Genomic DNA, 12,500 nt, shown 5'->3' with positions numbered 1-12,500 from the left:
TATAATGTTGAAAGAAATTTAAAAAAAATGATATTATACGTGATTAGGAAATAATAAAAATTTTTAAGTCTTCCGTCATAAAATAAAAAAAAAGGGAATGATACCCAAACTTACGTCCTTCACACTAAATCAATTACTCTCTTTTATGATTTCCTGAGGGAGAACACAGAAAAAAATGAAGTAAAGCATACTGAGTTCATTAAAAAAAAATAATAAATTTAGGGAAAGGGCACAAACGCCAATCCGGGCTTTTCGTCATGTGAGATCAGGAAGCAAAAGTGATCCATAGATAGTTTGGCAAAATTTAAACAGCTTTTTTTCGTTTCTAGAGCAGCAAAGATGAAAAGAGCTGACTTATGATTACCCAAAAAATACATTGTAAATTTGAGTATTTTATATGGGAAAAAGTGTGAATACATTGTGTAAGAATTGTAGAAGACGTAGGGCATGCGTAAGTAGATGCTTTGGGATTGATGTGTATGGATACAAATTCCCGAAATACTGTAGTATATAGTGTGATAGATGAATAAATATGTTTTGTGGACAAAGTTTAAAGGGGAAAGGGAAAAGTTTTTGAGTAAATTTTAAATTTTAATATATATATATATATATTTTAAATATAAATTTTTAATTAATATATAATATAATAATAATATAATATATATATAAATAATAAAATTTTTATTGCACAATAATAGAAAATACTTATTAAAATATTTTTAAAAATTTATATAATAATATATAATATTTATTATATTTTATATATTACATACATACATATAATATATAATATTAAAAATTTTATATATATTATTTAATATATATATATATATATAATATATAATAACATGAAATGTTTGGGGAGTTTTATTTACTTTCCTGTCCTTTTTTCGCTTTTCATTTCCTAAATATCAACACGAAATTGAAATTGGAAGTAAATTACGTTTATTTTTTTCATGTTCCCTTTTGGTTTTTGTAAAATTCAAAAAAATATTAAGTTTTTTAATTTTCGCTACCTAATCAATATCATTTTTAAAGACAAAGATAAAAAGCAAAGTCTCTTAAAACCTTACATAGTGCTTGATTTAAATTAGATACCGCATAAGGTTGCGCTATTCGAAATTAGTTTTATTTTCAAAAAATAGAGTAATAGAAGTCTAAAAAATTCGTACGGGCATAATTGTTAAAATATATTTCATAAGAACTGGGACTTTTCTATTGGAATTGATTAAATATTGTATTAAAGAGAAAAAAAACCGTAAATCACAAAAAAAGAAATTACATAAAAAAACACAAAGGGAAAATTTATTGTAATTTTTTTAAAATTTAAAAAAATATTGTGATAACTACACCCCAAGTCTTTCTAAAATTACACAAAAAGGGGAAAAACACTTAAATTTTTAATCTCTCTCTGCGTTCTCCTTTCTCCCCCTCTCTCATTCCCCTTTCTTCTCCCTTTTTCCCTCCTTTCACCCCCACCGATCAATCTATCCCCTATCTTCCCCTTTTTTTTTTTTCTCTTTTAGTTTTTTTTCCCTCTACACCAGTTCCCTATCACCTAGCATAAATATCTATATCTATCATTATCTATCTATCTATCTACTTTTATTATATCATATATATATATATATATATATATATATATAATAATATATAATAAATTTTATATTATTATATATACATATATTATGTATAAGTATTATATTGAATTTTATAGTATATTAATATATTATATAATATATTTTATATATATAAAATTATATATTATTTTAAATATATATATTTATATATATATATTATATATTATTTTATATATATAATAATATATATATATAATATAATTATTATATATAATATATATAAAATATATTTCTACGCCAGTGGGCTTTGTCTCTGTGGGAAGGGGGTTAACATGAAAAGGATACCTGGGCATGTGTTAACATGAGGCCCGGGGAAAACAGACGAAAAGGGCTGTGAGCGGGGGAAAACCAGGAGAGCGGTTGGGTGCGCTCCTTGAAGACCCGTGTGGCCCTGGTGACCCTGATATAACTTTTTTTGCCCTGTATAGCGTATCGTGGTGTGAAGGGTTTTCCCCCGTATTGCATAGAAAAGGTACGGGTAAAAAATTTGCAAAAAAAGGAAAGACTGCATGTGGTTTATTTGTGCCCTCCCTCGCCATTTGGCGTTTTCCCCCCGGTGTTCGGGGACCTGTGGGCTGGGTGCTTTTGGTGTTCAGGTTCAGACCTGTGGATAGTACCCCGTCTGCCTAGCCGCTTGTTTTGGGGGAGAGAGACAGGGGGGTCGGCGAAACAAATGGTGTCAGGAGGGGGGATTGTGATATTTGATCAGTGAAGCGCCGGTTTATCTGTGGTCTAAAGAGGAGGCAGCCATGAGGCAGGCACGAGTGAGGTGAACCGAGCCAAATGGACCTGATCACCCCTGCTGCCCGGTATGAGGGGGAAAAGGGCCCAAAAAAGGGCGAAGAGAAGGCACAAGGGCACGAGTGCAGGCAAGGAAGGCAGGGGAAAAACAGTCGCAAACTTTTTGGGGGGCTACAGAGCAATCTTGATCTGTGAAATGGAAACTCAGAGTACACGAAAAGGCCTGCAACAGCGGGGAAAGAGGAATGAGGAGGAGGTGCAGACTCTGAAGGGCGGGTTCAGTGCGGGGAGGAAGGTGTCAGATTTAATGGGGTCTGCTTGGGGCCCGTGGCAGGAAATCCCGGGGCTCGCAGCGCGTGTGGGAGCCAGTGGTCGCTGCAAAAGGGGGGGAACCATCGGAACCGCTCCCTTGGGTATAGGGGGCGGCAAACTCGGACCCGGAAAACCGCCTCTTTCCCTCCCTCACCCCTTCCCCCCCCCCCAGGTGGTTATTCACGGCAGCTTTCCCCCCCGCACCCCTGGCCCCCGACATTCGTGAGGCGTAAGCCAGCTGAGTACGACGGGAAGGTGGCCCCGGGGGCATATTTCCCCAAATTTGAAATGATGGCTCTCCCCAGGGGGGAGCCGGGAAGAGAAGGCCTGCAGCGGTAACAGCGTGGGGGGCCCGCGTGGAAGTTTGGGGCTCTCCCGCCACCCCAACAGGCCTCTTACACCAGCGTGGAGAGGCTTTGAAACCCTTTTCGGGCACCACCCCCGGGCCAAGGTAATGGGGCCCTTAAAAAAAGCGACCGTGAGCGTGGCGAACGCTTCCGGGCGCAGGTGTGGAGGCGCTGGTAAGGGGTCGTACCCTGCGGCGCGGAAGAGATGACGTGGTCCGGGGCCCGTGATTTTTTGTTACGCTTTCAGGACCCACTGAAAATTTACATCAAGCGGGCACCCCCTGAGGCCCGCAGGTGGGTGGCGAGGGCCTTTGGATTTCGGGCCCTTCAAAAGGAAAACCATGGCCTGGGGCCAGTGTCCCCCCCGCCGTGAACCCCCGGGGCCGAAAGGCTAAAGTGGGAAGGTAGCATTGAGGAAGGTGAGCCCGAAAATTTTCCCAAAGGCTTTGTTGGGGTGCGGAGAGGAAGGGCACGACGTCAGTGGGGAGGGAGCGGAGAAACGTCCTCTCACGGGAGGGATTTGTGCCTTCCAGCAGTGCGCAAGGATGTGGCGGAAATGGTCACGCCGAGTGATTCCAAAGGGCAAAGAAGGGTACAGGCGGAAAACCGGGACTGTGGAGAATTGGGGGCCCAAAAACCCAGCCGCCTGGGTTTCCCCGGGCCCCCCGATTGGGAAAGCTGCCGTCGCCAGCACGATGAGGTGGAGGCAATAAGGGGAACCCCTGCCGCCTGACAGGGGCTTTGGGGTGAGAAGCCCCTAGTGCGGCCTGAATGTTGGCCACTATGCGACTTTCCCAAAGCACCACGAGACTTGTGGGGTCCGGGGGATTGTGGAGCTCAAGGGGGGAGTGGAGGGTCGTATTGGGGTGGGCAGCACGGGGCAGCGGCTGCCGGGGGATGTGGGGCCAATCTGGGGCACAATGTTTGCTGGGCCTTACTACCTGACGCAGGTAAGGGTTGTCGACCTTTTGGGCGGAAGCTGGAGAGGGTGACGGTAAAAAAAGGCCCTGCTTCCGAGGTTGGCTTGCGAGGAGTTTTGGGGAACGACTGCACTTTGCCCCCGGACAGAGTCTAGAAACCCTGTCGAATGTCAAGAGTGAGTTGGAGTAGAGGGCCTCGTTTGGCCCATTCAAACCTGAGCTGGCTGATGGGGTAGCGGTTTGGGGGGAGCCTTTTTGGGCCAGGGGAGGGGTTTTTTACAGTGTTGGTAGCTAACCTCTAATAAGGCTAAAAAGGTGCCCGTGGGGCAAAGGGGCCTTGTGAGGAAGGGAGCGTCCGAAGAGTCGCGGGGAGCGAGGAGTTGGTTGTTGGGGGCGTTGCCTGACATCTCGAGGACTTGGGGCACGGCTGTGGGGTTACCCCTGGCAGGAACTACTCCTGGGGGCCCTGGGGAAAAAGAAAATAAATTTGCCCAGTAGCGGCGTAGGGGTGGCAGACGCTGACCAATGAGGACGAGCATTGGCGGGAGGGCGATGCAGCAGACGTCAAGGGGGACCATAGCCCGTCTTGGGGGCAGGAGAACCCCTGGGGGCCACTGCCCAAAACTACCGCCCCCCCCACCCACCCCCTCCAGAGCGACCCCCGCGAGAGCGAAGAAAGCCGGCTGGATGAAAGATTTTTTTGGTTTTTGAGAACTGATTTTCAATTACGGTTTCTTTTTTTTGAAAGAATTTTTTTTTTTCCTGAGGATGATTTTTTTAAATTTTTTGTGTTTTTTTCATTTTTTATGTCGGCAGACCGGCGTCTGCTTGATAGGGGGGGGTAGGCTACGCCAGGGGCTTTGTCTCTTGCGAAAAATTTTTTTTCAGAAGGGGGCCTGGGTAAACATGACCAGCTGGCTGTGAGCGGAGGGGGAGAGGGAAAAAGCCCAAAGGGGGCGGATTTGGGGCTGCTCCTTGAAAACCCCGTGTGGGCCCTTTTGACTGATAAACATTGTGTTTCCCCGTTTTTAAGCGTATGTGAGGTGTGACATGTGGGTTTCCCCCTGTATTGTGCCTATAGAAAAGTGTACAGGGAAAAAATTGTGAAATAAAGGAAAGACTGTCATTTTTTGTTTTCTTTGGCCCTGCCCCGCCACTTTCGTTTCCTCCCTGGTGTTTTGGGACGCTGTGGGGTCGGGGCCTCTTGGAGTGTTCAGTTTCCGACCCTGGAATAACACGCCTTTGTACCTGCCTTGTGTTTGGGACAGAGAGAGACGAGGCGGGCCCGGGTAACAATATATATATATATATATATATATAATATATTATATAAATATAATATATATATATATCGTGTGTGTGTGTGTGTTGTGTTTTGTGTGTGGTGTGTGTGTGTGTGGGTGGTGTGGGTGTGTGTGTGTGTGGGGTTGTGCGGGTGTGCGTCGTGTGCGGCGTGTGGTGGTGTGGGGTTGTGTGTGCGTGTGTGGGGCGGTGGGGCGTTACGTGGTGTTTGGGGTGTGTGTTGTGTTGTGTTGGGTGTGTGTTGTGTGGTTTTTGTGGTGTTGGTGTGTTGTGTTGGTGTGTGTGTGGTGTGGTGTGTGTGTGGGGTTTTGGGGGCGCGCGGGCCCGAGTGTCGCACCCCTCTTTCAATTAAAGTAATATTACCAACCCTTTCTCAGAGAATATTGAAAATTATAGGCACGGGGGGTTTTTGCGCTGCTCGAACGCGTCTTTTCCCCCCCACTCGAACGCGGCGTCATGTAAACAGAGCCTTGGCGCAGGGGGAGGAAAATTTGAGAGGAAGGGATCTCGCCAACCCTTTCCTCACACCCACGGGAGTTTTCGGGGGCGAAGTCTTGCATTAGTCTAAGCTAGTGATGGTTGGCGGAAAGGGGCAGGGGCGCGAATTAGCGCGGAGGAGGCCAGGACGAGGGGGAAAGACAGTGACCAGGGCCCCCCAGGCTAAATTCCTCCCCCAAGACAAGTGTGGGGTGTGGGGGCGGGGGGGGTCGTTCCATGGACCTCGATGACGAGAAGGGACGGGGATTTGGGGTATTTCCAGGACGTGTGAGGGTTTGATTTGGTCGCGCGATTGTAAGATAAGGTACAAGTATTTTCGCATTTTGAGTAGTTGATACCTCCTATATTTAAACAACCATAGGAGTATCTTTCAGTGTGTAATATAGGGCCATTTTACTTACAATACAAAATATGAAAACAGTGGTACCAAAAAAGAAATATTAGCAATCTTCTATGTTTCTTTCATTTCTTGCTTAGCTTTTTCCCATTGTAAACGTTTAGATTCAATAATGAAATACCTTATTTACTCCAGTTTTCAGCATTTTGTTTTCTCGTTTGGGTGTTTTAAAATTATGTCACAACCAAAAAAAGAAATTATATAATTTATTATTAGGTCATGGTATTTCCAGATTACTAAAAAAATATTAGATGTAACCATTTCCGTGGGAACCTGAATGCAGGGGGTTTTTTTCAGTTTGCCCAAAAATGCGTAGATTTTGGGTGAAAAACTATGTTTTACATTATGTACTTTATGAAGATGAACTTATTTATACATTGTTTTTATCTTTTAAAATGGGTTGCCCTTGGGGGCAAAAGCTAGTAGGGTTTATTTAAAATTGAAACCTTTTAGGATATTATTGAAAAGTGATTCATGGGCAACCCATGCTGCCAGTAAACGGGCATTTTAAAATTTTGCGTGGAAAACAGAAAAGAAAGGGAGAACGCATATAAAAACGAAAAACGCACAGCCCGGCAATCAGTATATTGCATGTCGACAATTTTCCCGTCGGTCATAGATAAGTAAAAAAAAAAAACAAAAAATTTAAATTTTCTATTGCGCAAAATGTTTTTTTCCCCGCTTTTACAATGCAGCAAAGACTGCTCATATCAGAGATTTTTAAAGACCCCCCCCTGCCGAGGGATAGTGGAAAAGATGAAAAGGGAAGGATGAGAAGAGATAGACATAGTAAAAAGAAGTTATATCCAGAAAGTGTTTTGTATTACGTAATAATTTTTAAATAAGTGTTATTATATAAAGTAATTGGTTTTTATTGAAGCAAGGAAATAGAAATAATTGTATTATGGAAAAAATAACATGATAAAATAATTATGGGATACAGATAGGAATGTGTTGCAGCAGTGGTGATATGACATCTAGCCTTTACAGTAGAATAATAACATTATAAGAGTATGGCCAATCTTTAAAATGTCAAAGTTGGGGGAGCATGTATGATCCCTGTCTGGGGGTTTTGTTTTTTTTTTTTTTATTTCTTCCTTCTTTTTCAAAACATGTGCTCATTACCAAGGGGGCAGTTGATCCCAAAAGAAATGTAAACAAATAATTTTACTTGTTGAGGACTGAAAATAGACAAGGCAACACTACGGTTTACTATGTATGTACTGAGCACCAGTGGGTTAAACGACTGCTCTGGAAATTTGTAGTGTTCACTGTAATTTGTTTTGTGAAATATATCTACACATAGATGGCCCCACAAATGCTCAGTCACCAAGGAGTCAGTTAGTAGACCTCATGACCTCACCTGATTTCACTGTTCCTTGAGTTCCTTGAGAAAATGCTATCAGTATTGATGTTGTTATTACTGATATAGACATTGCTATTATTATAATATTATTAACATTACCAATAGCAGTATATGATATAAGAAAATGTTTTCGAAGCTCAATGAACTGGGTAAACAGGTGATATGTGATAATAGTAATTGACTCATTGGTGACTAAGTACTTATGGGGTCATCTATGTGTAATGACAAATAATAAATTAAACTCACGGTGCATAAGGCGTGCACACACACACACACCCCACACACACACACACACACACACACACACACACACACACACACACACACACACACACACACACACACACACACACTCGCACACTCACACTCACACATTCGCACACTCACACTCACACTCACACTCACACTCACACTCACACTCACACTCACACACTCATATATATATATATATATATATATAAAATATATATATATATATATATATATATATATATATATATATATATATATATATATATATATATATGCATATACACACATATACACACACACACACACACATGCCATCCACAGTGGCATTAATTTAATATAATGATGACTCTGATAGTAATAGTAATATTTTAACAGTTATAAATGTGAATATGATATTCAGAAATATTTATTTGAAGTAAAAAGTGGTAGTGATATTAAAAATCCTTTGTTGCACTTAACAATTTTTTTTATATCCCTTACTTGAAACTATGAGCTAGTATTTTAAGATATGAAGGTTTCATGAATCATCCTCCCATCCTCATTGCTTAGTATAATGAATTTTCAAATTGGTGCTAGTAATTTAAGGATTTTTGTTTGGCTCTCTCAGCACTGAAGTGCATGCTTTTTTGTCCCTCTTTCTCTGTAACCTCTACCATCCGGATGACATAACCATCACGTCATGACCAAATTTTGGCTTAAGGGAAGGGTGACGTGAACATGCTGTCATAGGAAAATTTGGCTGTGGGCCGGTGTGACGTGAACTTGCAGCCGTGAGCATTTTGGCTGAAGGCCAGGTGGATGGGAATGACTCGTCACAAGTGCACTGAGCTCTTGGAGGATGATTAGACTCTTTTGGCTTTTAGCAAGGGGATTTTACATTATTTCCATCAGTAAATGAATGTGGAATGTAATGACCATGAGCCATGTCTGGAAGAGTGTTGGCTCCACAGAGGATGCTATTCCATGTTTGGGATCCTATTCCTGGCCTTCATGACCAGCGGCATAAACTGTATTAGGAGAAATTGAATATTACAAAAAGAAAAAGAAAAGAAAAGAAATGCAAAAAAATGTTACGTATTGTTATTTTTCTTGCACTGAGTTATGGACTACTGAGAAATAATATGGAGTCAGATAATATGGAGTCAGTGCAAGGAAAACATCTTGACCATCTTGATAAAGGAGATCAAATGACAAATATGGACACTGGAAAATGACAAAAAAAACTAAAAACTTTATGTAGAAAAAGAGAAGATAAGGGGAGGCATAGAGTCTTGTCACCGCACACAAGAGTTCGCATGCACCTGGCCTACAAGTCGCTCACCCATCAGAGTGGCCGCTCAAGCCAAATTCCCATGTTTTGGGCCATGTGATGGCAATGAAGCATCCGGATCGAGTGTTAATATTTTGATTTAATTTTACATCAGCTTTAAGCTAATGTTGATGGGATGGCAAGAATACATGCCATAAGTGCTCAGTCATGAAGGAGTCAGTTACTAGTCCAGTCATAGCAACATCAGTGTTAATAGCATTTCAAAAAATATACTTTTCTTGAAAAATCAAGGAAAAGAAAAAACAGCTGAGAGCTTGTAGGCTTAATAATTGCTCCTGGGGCTGAATACTTGAGGAGCAAACATGTACATACAAATTCACAAGATATGACAGTAGACATTGTGATTGCCTTGTACTATTGGGTTAATATGAGTTGTATTTTCTTTTTTAGTACTTATGGTAATACTTTTATTTTGCATTTTGTTTCTTATGGAGTTATCACAAATTCTTGTAGATATTTTTGGTGTTAGTAGAGTCTGTAGTGTTGGTTTAATCCTTTTGTTTAGTTTTACATCTCACAAGAAAAAAAATTCCGCACCAAAATGCATGGGATCGTACGTCCCAAGTTTTATTAATTATATAGTAAATTTAACAATACTTTGTGTGTGTTTGTCTCAGATTTGAAGTTCTTGTTTTTGTTTCATTCATATTATATTTTTTGGAAACTGGCTTTTTTCCTTTTGAATTGTTGGTGTTGTCTGCCTTTGATTTTTTTGTAGCAACTTTGTTCCCTTATTTTCTAAGTGCATGTCACTAAATATGCAGATGTTTAACAGCATCTCCTGTGTTAGTGTAAACTTCATCATCATTTTTGATGTATTATATATGGATATTTCCTTCTCCACAATTGATATGACTCCTATCCTTTAGTGGTACAAGTATATGTTTAGTTTCCACTATAGCAGTTGTAAGGGGACTGCATGATTTCCCTGTGAAAGCTTCAGAGTCTGCACTGTTGCAAGAATGTCATCCAGAACATGGACCATTGATGCAATCACCCACCAGGCAAAACTCACATGACAGTATCAGGATATTTCTCTGCATGTTTGCAAACCAACTATCCTGTATTAAGGATAACGTAGTTAAATTTGCAAGAATCTTAATATCAAAATATCTTACAAATACATCTGTACATGGGTAGCGAAGGTCATGCAGGCTAGCCTGAGTGAGGAGGGACATACATCCCCCTACAGACCTTAAGCTGACTGAAAGCGAATGCAGGTCGTCCAAGGCATAAGACCCCATTCTCACCCTACCATAGATGGACGCCATCACACCAGTGTGTGCAGACATGGACCCAGTGCAGGCCTTCCTGACCCAGGAGCGGCTCAGTGCCTTCATGGCCAGAGACGACTCGCAGGGTGAGGCTCCAGACTATGGGGCAGGACTGCCTCCGCATGATGACCAGGTTCGTCATCTTTTTCAACACTGGACGAGGAAGGGATGATGTTTAGGTTATGTTTTGTCCATTATTTGTAAAGTGAAGTAATCAGGTTTGTGATGAAGGAGATTGGCTTCACGAAAGGGGAGCTGGAATTATTTGTGGTGGGTTTGAGAATAATAATATTTTGTAGATGTTTTAATTTTGTAATGGTAAATATAACCTAATTTGAGAGTAAAGGCTATAGACCCATATAAAGCAGATTAGTAGATTACCCAGTAATTTAGTAAGTAGAACATACCATTCATGCCAGTTGCCACTCCTACTAAGGTATGTCTATACATTTATCTTCCCATGAACAACAAAGTGCATGTCACATTGTACTATGCAAAACATTGTACCCCTTGTATGGTTTTCTGTTGTAAATACCCTCTATGATCTGTGAGCTGAAAACAACAGAAAATAACACATGTTCTTGAAAACCACTAGGAGAAAAATTACATTTTTTACCATTAATTCTCAAAGAAGTATCAATGTCTTTGTGATTAAGTTACTTAATGAAGTAGAAAATCAGATCCCTATTAATGTATAGTTTGGATAAGCACTGCATTTATACACCAAACTTAAACAAAATGGGTCAATTATAGTTACTTTCTTAACATTTACAGATATTAGCACTTTCTTCTTAACAGATTATATAAAAAAAAAAATGAATTCCACATGATATAAACATAATTTCAAGTCTGAAAATAAAGATATCAGTAAAATTTAGGATTATAGTCTTCTAACTATTTCCCGGAAGCTATCTACAAAGTAGTTCCATTTGATAGAAAGTAAAATTTTCATTAAATCTTTTCTCTTCATCTCATCTCAACAATTTAATGCCTAACAGTGGAAATACATAGGAAGTTATCTTTATGGTATTTGACTTGAGGAACTGATGACCTATTGGTTAACTGGAATAGAGAAGGATGTGGAATTGGCATTTACAAATGAATGGCATGTGTAAAACTAAAGATTTTAATGACGGTCTATAAAACAGGGTTTCAAACTACAAGTGGGATTTATGTTTGAGTGTAAGAAGGAAAAAAGCTAATTTGAAAAGATATTTTGAAAAAGAAATATTGAAACTTTTTATTCAGGGTGAGTTAATGGAATGGGATTGCAGCAATAAGTTACCAATCATTTGAAGAAATATGTTTGGGGTGCATAGTAAAGGCACTGCAGAGAAGTCAGAGTACGTTTATGAACTCGAGCCTTCTTCATATTTAGAGACTGTACTCTAGCCTGAAGGTGTATGGCATTCATTAGTTCACAGAATTTAATACTTTTATCCTTGTCACCTCTGTTCATGGGTACTAATTTGCAATAGGATTAATAAAAGACAAAAATTATTTTAGAAGTAGTATCATTGACAGTAGTAATAAAATTGAGCCCTTAGTTGAGGAGAGAAAAGGCTTAGAGTTTCAGGGGTTTAGGTAGGATGACAGTTTCAACATATTATACTTGCTCACTAAACAGTTTCATTACAGTTAGGTGAAAGTACTTTTAATTATTTAAATTTATATGGATAGTATAGCACCTACTCACTAAACAGTTTCATTACAGTTAGGTGAAAGTCACTTTTCTTAACTGTTTATGTCAAGGTATTAAAATGTTTCTCTTTATGCTAAAGCTTAGAGACAATTTGCACCCAGTAATCTCTATTTTTACTCGGTAGGAGCGTCCATGGAGCCTTCACGTGGGGAGGTGCAGTCCTGAGAGGGCAGAGTCGGCGCTGCAAGGTGCTGGCATGGTCACGCGCCAGGGAGACATTATCTCTTTCGTGGCGGATGACCTGCACAACAAAATTAAACTCTCCAGTCCCGTTTCCAAAAGTCAGAGGCTCGACTGATTTAACTTTTAATTTGTCTTTCTTTTTTTTTTTTTTTTTTTTCTTTCCTTTTTTTTTTTTCTTTCTTTCTTTCTTTTCTTTTTCATTAAGATTGGTTCTAGGGGAGGTCTGTTATATATGG

At 40.2% G+C, this 12,500-nt stretch overlaps 1 protein-coding gene across 2 annotated transcripts in view; it reads left to right on the top strand.

The window, feature by feature from the left end:
* The first annotated feature begins 10,326 nt into the window (after positions 1 to 10,326).
* LOC119583454 (BLOC-1-related complex subunit 6-like) overlaps positions 10,327 to 12,500 on the top strand; it is a 5,710-nt gene continuing 3,536 nt past the window's right edge. The window contains exons 1-2 of one of the 2 annotated variants that reach the window (XM_037931939.1): positions 10,327 to 10,512; positions 12,206 to 12,362. In XM_037931939.1, the coding sequence (XP_037787867.1) occupies positions 10,366 to 10,512; positions 12,206 to 12,362 (304 nt within the window). In that variant the 5' untranslated portion in view covers positions 10,327 to 10,365. The remainder of the gene's footprint in view (positions 10,513 to 12,205; positions 12,363 to 12,500) is intronic. The other variant, XM_037931940.1, reaches the window with a different exon arrangement.

This window comes from Penaeus monodon, chromosome 17 (genome assembly GCF_015228065.2).
Source record: "Penaeus monodon isolate SGIC_2016 chromosome 17, NSTDA_Pmon_1, whole genome shotgun sequence".
Taxonomy (NCBI): domain Eukaryota; kingdom Metazoa; phylum Arthropoda; class Malacostraca; order Decapoda; family Penaeidae; genus Penaeus; species Penaeus monodon.
This window is presented reverse-complemented; position numbering and strand designations above follow the sequence as displayed.